Source organism: Pseudopipra pipra, chromosome 1 (assembly GCF_036250125.1).
Source record: "Pseudopipra pipra isolate bDixPip1 chromosome 1, bDixPip1.hap1, whole genome shotgun sequence".
Taxonomy (NCBI): Eukaryota; Metazoa; Chordata; class Aves; order Passeriformes; family Pipridae; genus Pseudopipra; species Pseudopipra pipra.
The window spans coordinates 97,936,328-97,954,426 of NC_087549.1; the positions used below are offsets into that span (position 1 = coordinate 97,936,328).

The window sequence follows — 18,099 nt, forward strand, 5'->3', positions numbered from 1 at the left end:
GGGTATGAGGAACTTAATAAACACCTAATTGTGTTTAGCACATTTGACATTCTAACATTTGGGTAGATAGTATATATTGAGTGGGTAGATAGTATATATTGAGTAACAGTACCAGAGTTGGTGCAAGTGGAAGGCTTCTCTTACTGAAATGCCACCCTGTATTATCTAGTCACACTAAGGTAAAGGTGGGAGGGGAGGAGAGGATCTGCTAGGAGTACAGCCAGTTCATTCTGTATTACTGAAAAGTACCAAAAACAACAGCAGTGGAACAGGAGCCCAGACACACCAGCACTTGCACTCTGAGTAATGAAAACATCTCTGACAATAGCTGTCTCAACAAACTATGGCTTTATTTTATTTTCCCTCCTTTCCTCCTCTCTTGACCTACCTCCTCCCTCAGGGTTCATCTGCAAGTAAGCTACTGTGAGGGTTCAGGGAGAGGGGCAGCCTCCTGCAGGAGATGTGGGAGTAAGGGTGCTTGTCATGGATGTTGAAGTAAGTTCAAACAAACTAATGTAAATTTAGTCAGTTCCGCATCTTGTCTGTTTAATTTTGAAAAGTTTCTGCTCATCTTTTCATACTCCCTCTTGGATTATCACGTATGAGTGGCAGCATGGGCAGCACAGCCAAGACAAGGCACACAGGGGAAGGCAGGGCTGCGCACATGCTTGGCTCCTTGCCACTTCCTTACCAACCACATTTCCCATCAGGGACAGTGCCTGACCAACAGACTTCCCTTTTCCAGCAGAGCCTCCCTCCTGCCGTTTTGCCATGCAGAACACAGCATGGGCAGTCGTCCTTCTGCTCTCAGTCTCCTTCAACTGCTCTTAAGCTAACAAAGAGCAGCCTATTTGTGCCTACACTGAGGTTTCTAATTCTGCAATTATGCCAAGGGTGACATATGATTTTTTTTTCTCTCACTGATGGTGCTTTGTAGTTCACCAGGCTGATGCATAGATGCTTAGTGTGGGATGTCTCTGGATGCATAGAGAAAATGCTGGCTGTGTCATCATCTTCTTTCATATTTTCATTTTACCTGCAGCTTCTGTTTATTGCTGCTTTGGCAACTGAGCCCTCACCATTTAGCTCCAGCAAGGGAATAGAAAAAAAGATCAGCAACATGTAGGGGTAACATAGCAACTGTATGGCAGGATCTGAGGGTTGAAGACTGCTTTCAGCACCCACGTAATAAAACAGTAATCAGCTTTCCAAGCTCAGTCAGTTAGGTCTTTTTTACTGGGTGTAAGTTACATGATAGCTAGCAAAGGAAACAAGTCTTTACCTTGAATAGTCTCTGTATGACATAAGCAGGCAAAAATAGCCTCTGCCCGCCAGTTGCAAGAAATAAGGGAAATGCACTCTCAGCTTAGCTCTCATAAGCAAGTCACTCCACTACCTCACTTTTGAAAGGTCTTACCACACATGGCTGTGGGAAGCAGTCCTTCTCAATGACATTTTCTTTAGATTTTTTTTCCAGGATAACAGATTTTTCTGGAGGAAATCTCAGCTTCTCTCTGCAGCACTAATTTTGCTGCTTTTCTTTCCATTCCCACTAATGGAGAGAGCAGTGGGGTGAAATTAGCCATGACAGAGAAAGGCTCTTAAGGAATTTAGATAGGTCAGCAGAAGTGGAGAGCCAGGATACACAGAGCAGCAGGACATGCATTCTGCAAGGATAAACTGAGATTTGCAGCATTACCCTCTGCTTCTGCTAATACCTGGTCTCTATTTTTTTTTCAGCTGCAACTTTCTGCCTTGAAGTCATTTGCATTTTTTAATATATGTACAGGATAAAAGCAGAAGCAAAGCTTTTTCAATGGGATTTTCTCTAAGGTTGGAATACACCGGCTTCTACATCTGCAAAATCTGAACTGGAAGCAGTAATACCTAAAATGAGGAGTTTTAAAACTAAAGGGTCTTCTAGTGAAAAAAAATGTGCACTAGTTTGCCATTTTACCAGGAAATTTCCTTTCTGGCAGAAAAAGGGGTAACATTTTCTCAATCAATGCATTGTATAATGTAGACAATCTCATGTACTGGGACAAACTCGGGACACCAAGCTGGTACATCCTGACTGGTTCATAGGATCAAAGGATGGTTGAGGTTGGAAGGGATCTCTGGAGGGGACCTGGTCCATCCCACCCTGCTCAACCAGGGAACAGTTGCCTAGGACTATATCCAGATGGTTTTTGAGTACCTCCAGGGATGGAGACTCCAAAATCAAATGCTTAAATACATTCCAGTTATAAGAAGATACCCAGATCCACGGGATATATCAAGACTTCTCTTCTAATGGCCTTAAACAAAACCAATGTTCCATGCTTGCAGATGAAGCCATTACTGATACTAACCACAAAAAAACTTGCCCTTGGAATACTGTGATATCCTTTTTGGATCTTATTTTTGGATATCTCAGAAAAAAAAAAGTCACAGTTGGGGAAGAAACAGGAGTCAGTCTTTTCTAATATAGGAAGCAAGCATATTATTCTGATCAAAATTAATAGAAGTGAAGGGTTTCTAAAGGCACAGCAGGACCATGTAGAAAACAGCTACCTATATAAACATTTCATTTGGAATACTAATATGCTTTGGCATACACAAAAATTGCTCAGTACTTTCCATACTTTAAATATAATTCCTATTGCTAGGATGTGAAATCTCTGTGGAGCCATCCTTGCTTACAGTAACTAGAGATACATAAAAATGATTTCCCAAAAGGTTTCAAAAACCATTGCTTAAATTTAGGGCTCAGTTCAACAAGGAATTATGCTGTGTTAAGGTTTCTACTGAATTTAGTCATAAAAAGTTCAGACTGTACTAAAAATGAATTAATTATGTGGTTTTGGTATTCATTGAAGCCTCCTTCCCTAGTGCACAAAGAGCTAACACTATGACCTAAAAGGTGTGTATGTCAAAAAGGTGGAAAAGAATATTCTGGGCTCCAAAAACTATAGCATAGAACATCTATTAAAAAAAGAGAACTTCTTCAAATAATTTTTAAGATAATAGTGCTGCCTGCAGCCAGCTTTAACTTGTATTAAAGTCAATGGTCAATTACAAGGATTTATGCAGCTATTTATTACACTTGTTAAAATAAATACTTACCACATCAATCTGGGCTACATATGGTACCCATGCAACATACCAAATATGCTCAAAAAGAAATCAGCAAGTTTTGCAGTACATACTTGGAGCTTTTGTAGTGCCCTGCCAGGCAAATATTTGAGGTGTAAATAATGTTTGCAGTTAAAAGGATTTTTCTGAGACTTCTTAATATTAACCCAGATCACGTGAGATTCTTGAAAGAGCTTACTAAAAACTAGAAAAAAGCTGTTCAATAATAAAATATACCACCTGAACTGAAGGCAGTGAAGGCACCAAGATAAGAGGTATTTTTCTAATGCACTGGTTCCATTTCTGTCACGAAACCCAAAGTTCTCCCCTCACTGCAGCTCTTAGCAGGAATCATTTCTAACCTGTGCATGGAGGGAACTCATCTTCCTCTGAACTGATACTGACCCATATATTTGCTTCATGCTGCCCACATTCTGCTGTTTGGATGTAGATCACAAATATATTTGTTTGAATTGCAGCCTGGCTCCCTTAGCCATAAGAAAAATCTTCAAATGACAAGTACTCTTGTCTATTGAATTGAATCCTTGTCTTCATAGAACTAGGAATGTTAAAAAAAAAAAAAGGAAAAAGTCACCACTGATTCTCTTAATCTTAAAAAGTTAAATTTTTGGGGAGGATAATAATGTTATTTTGCATTGAATACCAATTTCATACCATTTCATACCAATGTTAACTGATAGGAACATCAGATTGGCAATGGCAAGTATCCAATACTAGTGCAAGCAACTGTGTTTGTAAAATATATTTAAAAGGCAACTTCTGAAAAGGAGGAAGCTTTAAATTAAAGGTGAGAAATTTTTTTGGGGGGGGGCTATTTTTACACACAATTTTTGTTTTAAAGACATCTGTTGGAAGCAAAATAAAAGTGACTCGCACAACCATGCAATTCTTTAATTTTTTCCCCCCTTGTGGCTGTATGTTTCCTCTGTTACATACTAAAGACCATTAGAAGGCGCTGACCTAAATCAGCTGAATGTCATTTCTTAAATAATTCATGCGACAGATTGCTTGCTTGAATCAGTTTGAGTTCCTTGAGATGATTTCCTTGGGTCTTTTATAAAAAAATATCACTTAAGGACCTTTACTAGTCAGCTTCTTCTGTATTTCATGGAATCATAGAATCAGCTGGGTTGGAAGGGACCTCAGAGATCATCAAGTCCAACCCTTGATCCACTACTGCTGTGGTTACTAGACCATGGCACTAAGTGCCACATCCAGTCTCTTTTTAAAAATCTCCAGGGACGGAGAATCCACTACTTCCCTGGGCAGCCCATTCCAATGTCTGACCACCCTCTCTGTAAAGAAATTCTTTCTAATATCTAACCTAAACCTCCCCTGGCACAACTTGAGACCATGCCCTCTTGTCTTGAACCATTTGTTTTAAATGGCAGGGAAAAACATAAAAAGCTTAAATACTTGACAAAATACACAAATCAGAAATCTTGTTCACAGGCTGCTAAAACATTCTTGCATACTTGCAAAATGTGGCTTGCAAAGGCCACTTTTGATAAGAAACTGACTTCTGTTTTCAGAAGGCTCACCAGACAGCAATTAAAAAAAAGAAGCAAAATATTCACTTTGATTAATTCAATTCTTATTTTTCTATCTATGGTTATGCCCAAATATTGGTGTAAATATAACTTTCTTCTCTCTGTGAAATTACTTGAAAGGAACTGGTTTACAAATGAAAAAAAAAAAAAAAAAAAAAAAAAAGGCCCAGCACTTATTATTTTGCCAACAAATCTCTGCAGGCATTACACTTGCTTCGGCAACAAAAATATTGCAACAAATCTTCACCTTACAACACTTTATGTAATCATCTGTCGGGAAACCTGTATTAGCCTGCAGTAAGCATCACTTCATGTATATTTTTTTTCTTACTCTGAGGTTATAAAATTTCAGTTTTCATCATGATGTGAACTCATTTAATTAGACAGAAATTGGAAAGATGTGCAGAACACACATAGGGCTGTTCAGCTAATACATTAATGGTAAGGCTTTAAACATCTGACTTATAGTGCTCGGCTGCCTCAGTCCTGGTGAACTGCAAAACCAAATCTTTCCCTGTCAGAGCTTCAAGACATTTGCACTGCTGGCAGGAAAAAGGATGGTTGTAATTCACGCAGTGGGCAAGGAACGAGCTCCTTGGCCCTATGGTCTCTCTTCCATCACACAATCCCTGACCCATCAGCGTGAAACCCACTGTCCTCAGTCTTCATAGAGTTCCCAATTCAACAAGAAATTACAGAGTTGATGGCTTCTTTTTTCTACAGTGACATCAAACATTTATAGTGACACATATAAGAATATATATTTATATAAATATATAAAATATTTATATAAAATATATAAATAAATACATATACAAAATATGGCATTACTTTCCAGAGATGTTACATTTCACAGTCTACCTTTCATTATCCAGATTTCATTGTCATACAGAATTTTCCACAAAGTTCAGTAAACAATCAACCTCAAAAAAATAATGTTGCCAAAGCCTTCCTTATGTGAAAGCATCACATACCACAACAAAACCAAATAATTTCTCTTCCAATTAAAAAGACACATAACACCATGGAAGACAGCTAGTTTAAATATTTAAACTCAATGGTGCTTAGATGCAGGCAAATGATTTCTGCCATAGTCAAATCAAGCAACAATTGTGTGTAGCATAAACAAAGTGTCTCAACACCCAGGGCCCACAATCCCCCCATTTTGTCAGCATTGTTTTGAAACAGGAGTTCCTCGTACAGAGTATGTGCTTTGGTAGAATGTACCAAGATAACACCTTTTCAAAATAAATAAGCAAATAAAAAGGCTGGTACTGTGATAGCAATTTTTTTGTCCATGAATATTCTGTATTAGTGTGAGCAGGAAATGAAGGAAATGTAAGCCCTGTTGCACAAACTGAAGCAAAGAACAGAAGAAAGCTTTACCAAGAGCTTCAGTGCAACAGTTATCCTTTTCCAGTGGCATAATTCAGTGATGGTCACATTAGAAAATAACAATTAGAAATAACAATAAAATAATTTTTAAAAATTATTTTAGTATTTGTAGTTATATCAAATATACAAAATCTCAAACTCTTCTGGAAACACTTCCTTTGCTCCACAAATTAATTTCTATTATCTAGAACAGGTCAGTTGTATGTATATGGATTTAAACATATTTGTAAGTCATTCCATATCCTTGCTTTCTCTTTGCATACAGAAGTATACACTAGAATTACCATGTAATATTTGGTATTCACATGTTACATTTAAATAAAGTTTATTAAAAAACAATTATATTAAATACAGACTAACAGAATATTCATAATATATTTTACAGAAAAAATAGCCATGTCTTTATTCTAGAAATACATTTCTTTAAAAAGTTCTTTGAGATTTTTATAAAACTTTTTACCCGTGAAGACAAGTTTCCCATCAGACCTGTAAAAAACACCTTACCTTTAAATCCTTGTAAGTTTTTGTTTGTTTGTTTGTTTTGTGGGTCTTTTTTCTTTAATACTTCTACAAGCTTAAAATCTATAAATTCTTTAAAATAAAGTAAAAAAAACAACAGTATCTTTTAGGATCAAATTGGTCACAGGCCCTTCTTTAAAAAGTAAGTGGAGACTCCCTGAATCCATTCTGAAGTGCCTTTTGTTTTTCTCTCTCTGGGTATCAATAGTGCACGTTTACATGAGATTTCAGAGCTCCTACACGTCCTATAGAAGCTCAACGCATGTTGGTGGCAGGGTGTAGCTGCAGCAGCATCTGCAGAGGCTGCAATTCTCCATCTGCTGCAGAAGCAGAGCTTGGTACTCCACATGAAATGCAGTCCACAGTGTTTGCCCAGCCCCCCCAAGGCCTCTGTGAGGTCCAGTGGCCACGCCCAGATGCCAAAAGAGCTGGCACCCAGCCCTCATTTGCTTTCCAAGTTATAGCAGTGGACATCTCCTTTTCCCTTCCCATCATACCCGGGAAGTGGCTGTCCGTATTTATCCACGCACCAGCAATAACCTCTTTTTCGGCCTTTGGACGGGCGACACTGAAACAGAATAAAAGACTTGGTTTGCATGATTTAGGTTTTCTCTGCTCTTAGTGTTATACAACTGGGATTCCTGCTCATTTGATAGATGCACTACCATATTATGACCATATCTGACAGAATCAGAGTATTTGTTACCACTACAAAGTATTTGAATAAAATCAATACCTCTGGGTCTAACTGCTCCATAATAAAACTGCACTGAGGACTACCAAAAAAAAAGCCTTATGAAGAAATCCCTGTTATATTTGGCAGCACAGCTGCCCCCTTTGAATACCAGGACTACTTACTACAGTACAGGCTAATGACTGGGACCCATCTTTGGAAAAGAAAGTTAACAGATATGTTCTACACTAAAGCACAGGTCTGGAAAAGACAACCATTGCAGCAATAAACACCCCTGGCTTGCATCTGTTTGCTTGAGGAAATTCAAAACTGTAGCTGATGTTTATTAACAGATATACAATCCTTCTGTAATGGAATTATCACTCCAACAACTGCTAGGTGTACTAGAACTTTACATGTATATTTTCCTATAAATAAGGTTGCATATCTACTAGTGTATAATCTATGACAGCTTTAAGTTAACTGGCGGTATTACAACAATGCTGACTAACCTGAAACTACCACAGGCAATGACATTGAACCTCTTTAGAAGCAGTAGAAACGCATTATAAAGTCTGCTACGTACTAAGTAAGTAATGTCCCCCCAAGAAACTAAGAATGGCAAAAACTAGACTAAAGGAGATAACATGCTACAGGCTGCATTCAGTATGCAACTCTGGATATAGTTACATACTGCAAACCTCTAGGACTTCATAGGGCTTTTACCCACTTATAAGATATGTCTCTAGAATCTCACTAGGTTTGCAATGATCAGCCTCACTGTCAAGACACAGCCCCCATGTCAGCTCACGTTTTGAGATTTGGTGGTACAGGATTTGCTTCAAATGCAAACAAAAGGGGCTCTTTACTCAGGACATACTGACAAAGGACACAGTGACACAAGCATACCTAGTTTCCTGAGGTTTTGTCTGTTGCATTGCCACAATGAAGGAAGATTGGCTAGACTGAAGCTACTTACATCCCTCAACACTGTCAAAGTCTATCGCACAAGCAGAGCAAGTGTTGCCTCTAAGATCACATTCATAGCAATTCAGGTTTTTAGAGGTTCGGGCTGGTAAAAGTCAGATAAACTTGGTCACTACCACCCTACTGCTTGTTCTCCAGGGTCTCCAGGAGGGTATGGCAGTGGCTCACAACTCTAAGTGCCTTTTCCATGTTCAGGTACACAAGAACACATCAAGCAAGAGTTGGGCTTCATATGCTGCTCCAAGTGCCTGATCCTTTCCATGTCTAGTTTAGTATCTCAGATGACAGGGTGCTATTTTGGACAGAATTGTGAATATAGATCACTCCAGGGACAGCATGCACCCACACACTGGCCCGTGAGCATGGAGTAGTGCAGGCAGTCTTCACTAGGAACTTGTAAAAGAAGCAGGTCACACATTAGATACAATTTTTTCAGCAAGTTGTTTATTTTAGAGTAAATGAAGTAATGTTAATCACCATAACTGCAAATTAATCCACCCTTATGATATATTATTGAGTAACAAGCCCAATGCAGAAATAATACGATGCCCTCCCTTCTGTGAATTTGCAGTCCTTCTACATTAGCCCTGTGAAAATGGACAGCAGCAGGATAACAAGATCCAGCTTAAAGTATATGTTAGCTTAGTTTTAGGAGAGGGTGAAGAGGTTCGAACCTACTGAAAGAACAGCTACATTAATAATTTGCTAAACTAAATTGTTACCTGCATTTCAGTTCTAGTTATCTTTAAGTCTTTAAACATAAGTCTTACTACTTGTGTTTATTGTCTCAAAAGCCTGACTAGAGCTTACACATACCCTCCAGGATTTCCATGAATGGCTGCTCCAAGTCCACTGATGTCAAGGGAAATTTTCTTTCTATTTTGATGGCAAGTGGACTGGACTCTGGCTTAAGCAGTATTAACATTTAACAACTTAAATTCTTCATGCTAAAAACAAAGGAATTAATAAAAAACAGTCTTTGTACAATTTAAATTTTACAGAAAAGGAAACTGAGGCGGCACTACTTGAGTTGTTTTTCCCAACAAAGCAGGCACAGATGGAGCCCAAAGAGCATAGGGCTTCTGGCTGCCAGCCTGGTGCTCCGGCACTTCTGCTAATACTAATACACTTCTGCTAATAATAGTAACATAGTCTCCCCTTTTAGAATTACTATATGAAGTATGTTACACAACTCTTGCTGATTCATAGGCTTGCATCACTCTCAAAACAAATGATCAATTAAAGTTAACTCATGTTGTTGGAGGCGTTGATTGTTTTTTATGGTTGCACCATCAATTTTCAGAATTAACTGCAAGATGAAGTTAGTCTGCAGAAACACCTTCCCTACTTCTAGTTTGTTTTTTTTTACTTCTACTAGACAACCCATTCGAAAAGCAAACCCCTTGGATCATTTTACAGCTGAAATAACACTCTATGAAGAACCAATTTATCTTTTCCAATCTGTGATTCTGCACTACCCACTCCATCATGCTGTCAATAGTAAAGCACTTCTAATTCAAAAGTGATGCTTTTATCCTAAAACAGCTAGCATGTATTCCCCACAGAAGTCGTAGACAGATCATCTGGAAAAAAAAAGTATATCTGCTCTTATGAATTTTGTACTCCACATACATTTCAAGGCTCTGCCCAGCTCTTCTGTATGACTTCATAAGTTCAAAAAGCTGGAAAACTACCCAAGTGGTGGAGACTAATTACTTCTGATAGAAACACCAGCTGCCAGCTTCCATGCCACCTGCCCCTCTCCTTTCCATAAAGAAGTGCCGCAGAGGCATTTGCAGGGCACAGCAAAGCATATGGTATCCCATTAAATTCCTGGTCAACCCAGTGGTCTCCATGAAGCTGCAACTGTGGTCTTCAGGAACAGACTGCAGACAGCATTGACATATACCTCAGGCCATTCTGGCTCCTGCCAAGCCCAGCTCTGTTTTCAGTGGGACACTGCCAGCTCACATTTAGGTGAGTATCTGGCTGCAGTACACAAACATGGGGCAATTCTAGTAATTGCCCCATATAATAGTTCTAATTTCATCAAATCCTTTTTTGCCATGCTTGAGGCAGGAACATGCCTGTATCAACCTATTCCACATAAATATACCTATATACCACAGTTGAATAATACAACCTTACATGTATGATTTAATAAGATGAAGAATTCTAAATTTTAATAGGTCTGATCTTAAGGAAGTTTATATATAAACACAAGGTGTGAAATATTTTTCATGTTATACCCTGACAGATAAATTTATGTTCCTAAAATTGTTTCACACATGCAAATGTGTTGTTCTTGAAAAGTCAATTTCTAGATATCCACAAATGTCATGAAAAATAACTGCTTTCAACTTGACTGGAAAGAGCAGGTGACCAGGAAGGCAGAATATGTGAAGTGCATCCTGAATGAGTTTAATGGTGTCCAGTACAATCATAATTTAGCAGGTTCCTACCATCCCACATCTACCACATTCTCATCCTAGACAGCAGTGCTGACAGTTGTTTCCAGAATTCAAAATGCCTACCTTGCACTCATTTTTCATTGGATTTACCATATATTTCCTAACCTATTATTCTGCATTTTCTTGTGACAATATAATGTAATTCAACTACAGATTGAATGTTGCTAATAATGGCAATGAAGTGAATTAATAAAATAACCTAGCATTCTTTTAATGAGATTAGACACCTGCTCACAGTGTTCAAAATATCAGACCTACATGATGCCTCAAAAGGAAACCAAACAAACACAATTGCCACAACTCCTTGCAGACAGTTAATTAGGTCTGGACAGGACTCACTTTTCAAATTGATGATTTTTTTCTAGGAGTTAATGCTTTGAGGGTAACTACTGTTTGTGGTTTGTATTTTGTTGGTGAGAGAAGCAGGCTACTTCTGTAAGCCTTATCTGTGAAGGCCTGTTCCCAGCACTGATCGAGGTTCATTTATGGGATCAACACACCAACCGAATTTCATGTAGAATATTTACTCACATGGACTCCATTTGTGGGCATGTCCTAAAAGATCCCAAGTCATCTCAAACTACCATTGAAACTACTGGACCTGGGTAAATTGGCACAGTGCTTGACAAGGCTGGCCAAGTATGAAAGTGTCCCTTCATCATCTATGTTTGCTGACCAGACAGGTTGTTGCACATAGTGGAGGAACCTTTCCTAAAGCAGTTTTGAAAGTCTCTAGGCAGGACAGACACTACACAGAGGGCAGAAGTATGTATTTTCTCTGTACCACTACCTTATTCTCAGCTTCCAGGAACAAAGGCTAGGTAAAATTATTATCTGACTTTTCTATTTTTTAACTTCGTATTTCCTTTTTTTCTGCCTTGGTGGAAGAACTATGACCAAGACTATGACTGCACTTCAAAGTACAGTCATCTCTAAAGCAAGTCACTTTAATATGTGCTTACTGTGGATCTGATTTACTACATACACATGCCAGAGACTGCCTGCAAATCACTACACTTTTGCTGACAAACAAAAAACCTCAGAGTCTGAAGAGAGATGAAAGGAAGATCTACCAAAAAAAGAGCAGCTAAGGAAATGCTTTTATGGCTCTGCAGAGCACTTTAAAGCATTTTCTGAAAAAACTCTGATCAAGATGTTGAGTGTTGCTCTCTGCTAGTTTACATGCAGCACGACAAGATTGACACAGGCTTCTCAAAGCTCCAGGCAACAAGAAGAAACTTTCCCTGCTTGGGAGTTGCCATCACCTGCTTGGGAAAAGCTGGGAAGCATAGAAAGCTCTGCAGCATGCACCAAAGGTCAAACAGTGCTGTCAGTGCTGGACTGATGGCAGAAAGGAAGGCTGGAAATCTCACCCCTGTTGCAAATGCTCCACCTGACACTGCCAGCTTAATGCAGAGCTCCAGGGAATACCAGAAAGGGAAAGACTGTTTCTAAGAAAGCTGGAAGCCAAAAAATGGAGAGATACCATTCCTAAAATAAGGTTGCCTGGTTGGAGGTTGGCCTCTCATTTCCAACCAATGAACTGCATTAGCTATCAACAGAGAGTCAACCCCTCCTTCGGTTACCAGAGATAGAGAGGCTGACTTGTGTAAACCCAAATGGGAGAGACAAGATTGTCCACAAACAAAACTTGTCCTTGAGAAAAGTCTTAAAAGAAACCTTTGAATTCAGGAAATTTTGGAATTATACCAAGAAACATATTTGGAGGCAGGCCACTAACTAAACACTGGAATTAGATGCAATATGCACTTTCCCAAGTTCCTGAATGAGCTTCAAGGACAGCACTGAATGGAGAATGCTGCTGTAGCTCAATCTGACACAACTGAAGCATAAATACCCACAGTTTCAGTCTGCATTTCACAAGAAAGGTCACAACCCCAGAACGAGAAAAGGGCTGAGAAGCCATCCTTGCTGCAGAGTAACTACTAGAAGTATCACTTTCACGATAACATGACTTGGATTTTGGAAGCGATCTGTGTAGCACATAAAGGACAGATATATACCCTTCTCAAGTTGCTTTTTGTAATATGATCCAGTGTAGTTCTTCTAGGAACTCTCAAGCAGCTATTTACAATTCAAAGCATTGATCTATTGCAGTCATATGGTGACTGCAACATTAGCTCTGTGGGTTATTGCAGAGGCACTGCTTTTTTTAAACCAAAGGCCATTAGTATCTAGGACACCAGTCAACCCATGTGTGATTAGGTACAAAGTTTCTCAAATGAACCTGTTGTCATGACCAACAGAAAATAAAAATACTATCCCCACTTGACAAGGTACAGTGCTATCGAGTCAGGTCCTAAAACTGGAAATGAACTAGTTCCTTTATAAAATGATATATAATGCACCTTGATGGTAAGATCCTTCAACAAAGATGTAGAAAAGGTGAAATGCATTCATTGAAATAATCAGAACTCTGTACTTACTTGCTTTTTCTTGTAGAACCCCTTCTTGTCACAATTTGGAATATGAAAGCCCCTTGGACTCAAGACATTCAGGATCTTTAGGTGGTTTAAAGTGTCTTCCATTTCTCTACGACATGGACCCTGTTAACAAGCATATTTGAGAAAACACAGATGAAACTTAATTCCCAAATTCTATCTTTCAGATAAGAGTTAATAAATCTTTAAAGGGCACGAAGCACAAACTCAAGCAAATCCACTAAAACAAGGGGATGGCTGGATATGTCAAAAGGTAGACCATTCACAGAAAAAAATCTGACTCTCTGCTCTATTCAAGATAAAGCGATTTCTAAACATTGAAAGCCCTATGCTATGCTGAGGCACCTACTGGCATTTCTAGTTGAAATCACAGTCACATATATCCATGGGAAGGCTTAACCAGTACGTCAATCAGTTACATATAACTTAAATTTGGAAAAGCTGGCCTTGCACCAAGTGGGAAAAGAAAAAAGTAGGTCACCGGAAATATACTACTAGGTAGGCCTTCCCTAATGACATTTGATTTTTGTGATTCTGCTGGATTTGAAAGCTTAAATGAAATAGACTGAATTGAAAACAAGTAGTTTGGCATAATGTATATGTATATATAAAATTCCTCAACTTTGGACAATAATTCCCAAATTCCACTGAACCAAATGGCTGCAGAAATGCAAAGGACCAGTTGCACACAGTCTCATTAGATAAGTATGTCATTTTTCCTTACTTTCTTTATCTCCAAAAGGCTGACAACAATGTAGTGAGGATTAGCTCCTGGACAATGAGCCAAAAAGAGCTTCCAGAAGCACTTTTAAGAGCATGTCTCAAACACCAACTAATTATTTCTCACTGCAGCCCTTCGGGGTAGGGAGTAAAGCATTATGAGCCTCACTTAGCAGTCAAAAAACCAAGAGCAGAGGAGTTCACATTTTGCCAGAGGCCAAGAAGGCAGTCAGTCTCAGCAGCGGGACTCAAGAATCACAGCCCACAAACTCTGTGCTTAGCTACATTCTGTCTGGGCATATTACTGACTTGGTCCACAAGCCCACTCCCTCAGTGGAAACCCAAAAAAATTTCTCTGCATGGTTTAAAAATGTTTAAGTTGCTGTATTGACACAAAGACTCATTTGGTGCAGTTTTTAATTAGTGAAGTAATGTCATTTATACTTTCAAGTGGTAATATTAATAGTTTGCTCATATAAAGTGCCTTTTATGTGAGTGTCTGAAAGCATACAGACTCCACAGTTCTACTGGAGATCAAAATGGAGTTTTTTGCCTAGTAAAGACCTTCTTTGTTGCTTTCACGTTTTCCTTCTGTACCGATCTCCCAGGCTCTAAACACACGCTTTAAATTGCTGCTCTTACTGCTCAAACACACTGACTGCAAATCACATGCATTCAGATTTGGTCCTGAATTGGGATTACAAAAAGATCAACAGCTTTTTTTAAATTATTATTTTCAAGTAAGCTTCCAAAGTCAAACAGACCAGTATCAGAAGCTAACACGCAGACACAGCTAGAAGACCACTTGCTGACAAAGGCATCCTGCCCCTGACAGACTTATTTCACATTCTTACAGACACCAGCAGCATTGGTAAGCTGGTGTACCTTTGCTCATGGGACCCAACCATCAAATACAAAAATACTTACATACTCAGTCTCTTGTTTGGATTCAGAAGACAAATTCAGTGTATCTGTACTCTGCGAATCATATTCCACTTTATAGCGCTGAGTATCTTTGGCTTGCACTTTCCTGATGATATCTATTTTGATGTGTGGTGGATGCAACTTGGAATCTGGCACCCTGTGAGAGTTTGGAACGCCCTGATTTTCTGTGCTGCTGGTACTCTGGTCTTCTTCTGAATCACTGGAATTTCCTTCAAAAAGAACAAATGCAGAAGAAACAATGTTAATCAACTGCCAGCTGCATCTGCAAGAGCAGATGAATCACAGGATGTCCTGAGCTGGAAGAGACCAATAAGGATCATCAAGTCCAGCTCCTGGCCCCATACACCACAGCGCCAAGAATCACACCTTGTGCGTGAGAGCATTGTCTGAATGCTTCTTGAACTCTGGCAGGCTTGGTGCTGTGACCACTTCCCTGGGAGCCCAACCACCCTCTGGGTTAAGAACCTTTTCCTGATATCCAACTCGAACCTCCCTTGACACAGTTTCATGCCATTCCCTCAGTTCCTATCACGGGTCAGGGCAAGAAGAGCTTGGTGCCTACCTCTCCCCTTCCTCTTGGGAGGAAGCTGTAGACCAGGATGAGGTCTCCCCGCAATTAACGAGCCATTAGATTAGTCTAAATGCTTAATTTTCCTCTTTACAAAATAGCAATATATCAAAAGATGAACAATGTAGCATTCATAGAATAAGCCAGGTTGGAAAGGACCTCTGAGATCATCAAGTCCAAACCTTGATCCACTACCACCATGGTTACTAGATCATGGCACTAAGTGCCACATCCAGTCTCATCTTAAAAACCTCCAGGGATGGAGAATCCACCACTTCCCTGGGCAGCCCATTCCAATGCCTGATTACACTCTCTGTAAAGAATTTCTTTCTAATATCTAACCTAAACCTCCCCCGGCACAGCTTAAGACTATGCCCTCTTGTCTTACTGATAGCATGCATCAGCATCTTTGTTACAGAAGTGATGACTTTTGTAACTGAAGCATCCTGATGCTCAGAGCGGCCTCATAAGGTGCCTCCACCACCCGTGCAGCCTGCGCCCAACACCTGGAAAGCAGCCAGCGCCACCGCCCCCCGGCCCTCGCTGCATTCCCGCCCGCCGGCAGCAGGGGGCAGGCCCGCGCCGCCAGAGCCCAGACCGCCTCACCCCAACGGCGCCAGGGCGCGGATCCCTCCCCTCCGCCACTGCTGACTTCAACAATCCCAGCTCAACGCGGCCGGCTCCGGACACTTATGGGCTGCGGTATGGCTCTGCCTTCCCCAGGGTGGTAATTTTTATTTTTTTTATTTTTTAAGAGACGTTAATTCAATCAACTCTACCGCGCTGAGTTTCCTGGTTCTAATTAGCCACCTCTAACACTTCCCCCCCCCCCCTTAACTTTATTCAACATATAGATCAGGAAAGAAAAAGAACAGCACGCTTTCATTCTTCTGCTATAAAAATCAAAATAATTTCTAGGTGTACAAAACACACTTTAAAGATAATGGAAAAAATGCCATTCATTCTGTAATGGTGTCAAAAGACAAACATTGCTTTCACCTCGAGCTTCAAAAATATTTTCTCTTTACCATTGAGAAGACATCAGGAGAAACACATTTTTCTAACATATTCCATAAGTCCAGTGTTCCTGTCCCTTCTGACATATTTGTCTATGCTGCATTTTTAAGGAAATCCAATTGGGAACGCACAATAACTGATGTGTTAACATCATGATAGCACCCAATATTAAAATTATATTTGATGATTCACTGAAAAGACACAAAAGCTGAGAAATTCAGTGCTAAACCTGAAAGTCTGCATTCACATAGTTCATTTGACACTAAATATTTCAACACAGGCAGTACAGTGGCACTGCCAATACACAGGAATGGTGGAAGGAACATGAGAGGAAGCGGGATCTGAATTAACATTTTGGTACCAGTGGTTTTAGTGTAGCCACGGCTGGCAATTGACATAATTGACCAGGAAAATCCAAACTGCAGTGCCAATGGATTAAGGAAGTTTAAGTCTTAACTCTCAATTTCCTCGCTTTTGTGGCTTTAACTCAGACTCTCAGTGGTATTTGAACATATTTTTGGTGGTTTAATGTCCTGTTTTGAAACAGTGGTATTTTTTCCCCCCACATTCTCAATGAAATTTGCAAGAAATGAGTCAATAAAATGTTATAAACATGAATCTAGGTCTTCTGCGATCAGTTCAGTTTACTAGTTTTCCTCTTCTACCAAAAAAAACGTAGAAAATAATGTGCATTGAATATCCATGACCATGGCTGGTCATTTCAGTTTACACAGGCCATCATATTTCAACAGCACTTCTTACACTTCAATTTCAAATAGTCATATTACCACATTTTAAACTGTAAAGCATATTTGATTAACTCAGTTTCACAAAACTTAGTGCCATGCTAGCTTTACACCCTCATAAGAGAAACAAAACTGCTATGATAGTTACCAACTCTTTTTCTAAAACAGATTAGAAGGGTTGCACATGCACACTACTACTTAACACTTTCGTGCCCAAAAAAACCAACTGGAAAGTCAGTGGTCCACTACAGTGCTACTGTAATATACTCCACCCTATACCAATTTCCAGCAATTTCGTGAACTAGTAATGACCAACAGTATAGCACATGATGCAGGACCTAGCTGTGTGTAAAGGAGATGATGTGATCCTGCTCAGAGAGGGTGTGTACCATGGAGTGTTGTATTCGGAGCTGGGAGTGGAGCAATACCCACAAGGAGGTGGGCACTACATATCACATAGGTTTGCAATACTTCTTCCTTCTTGCACACTATGTTTGCAACCTTCACTCCTTGAATGTGAACTGTGTGGTCCTACTTTGCACCTTTTAAGTAATCAAAGCTCCTGCTGATTTCAAAATCAGAGCTCTCCCTCAGCCAAGAATGCAAATTCAGAAATTCAGCTGAAAATGGAAAGATTTTCAGCAAAGTGCAGCTGTCTTCCCCTTTTCTCCTTCTCTAATAGTCAGTGTTAAAAGCACTACATTAAACAGCATCAACTCTCAAGTATCAAGAAGATGCCCCCTTGTTTCCAGTGTCACTCCAAGGATAAGTAGGAAGAGCCAAGCTCATGTGATAAAGGAAGCTGCTCCGTGTTCCAAGATTTAAAACTTCAGTGAATACCTCTAAACTCTCATTTAAATTGTCACAGCTTGGGAGCAGCACATAAATAATTATAATAAGGCTTTGCTATT

General features: G+C 39.6%; 1 protein-coding gene across 15 annotated transcripts in view; it reads right to left on the bottom strand.

Moving 5' to 3' along the window:
- The window catches only part of IGFBP3 (insulin like growth factor binding protein 3), an 82,198-nt gene that overhangs the window by 61,589 nt on the left and 2,510 nt on the right, over positions 1-18,099 (bottom strand). For 6 of the 15 annotated variants that reach the window (XR_010433215.1, XR_010433218.1, XM_064666930.1 and 3 more), the window contains exons 2-4: positions 14,840-15,066; positions 13,178-13,297; positions 7,097-7,185 (exon numbers count right to left, since the gene is read on the bottom strand). Coding sequence is in view for 6 of the 15 variants with exons in the window: in XM_064666930.1 (XP_064523000.1) it covers positions 7,097-7,185; positions 13,178-13,297; positions 14,840-15,066 (436 nt within the window). In the remaining 9 variants the exon portion in view is untranslated. Of the gene's footprint in view, positions 1-3,519; positions 3,674-6,161; positions 7,186-13,177; positions 13,298-14,839; positions 15,067-18,099 lie in introns of those variants that run through there. The other 9 variants (XR_010433228.1, XR_010433227.1, XR_010433225.1 and 6 more) reach the window with 5 other exon arrangements.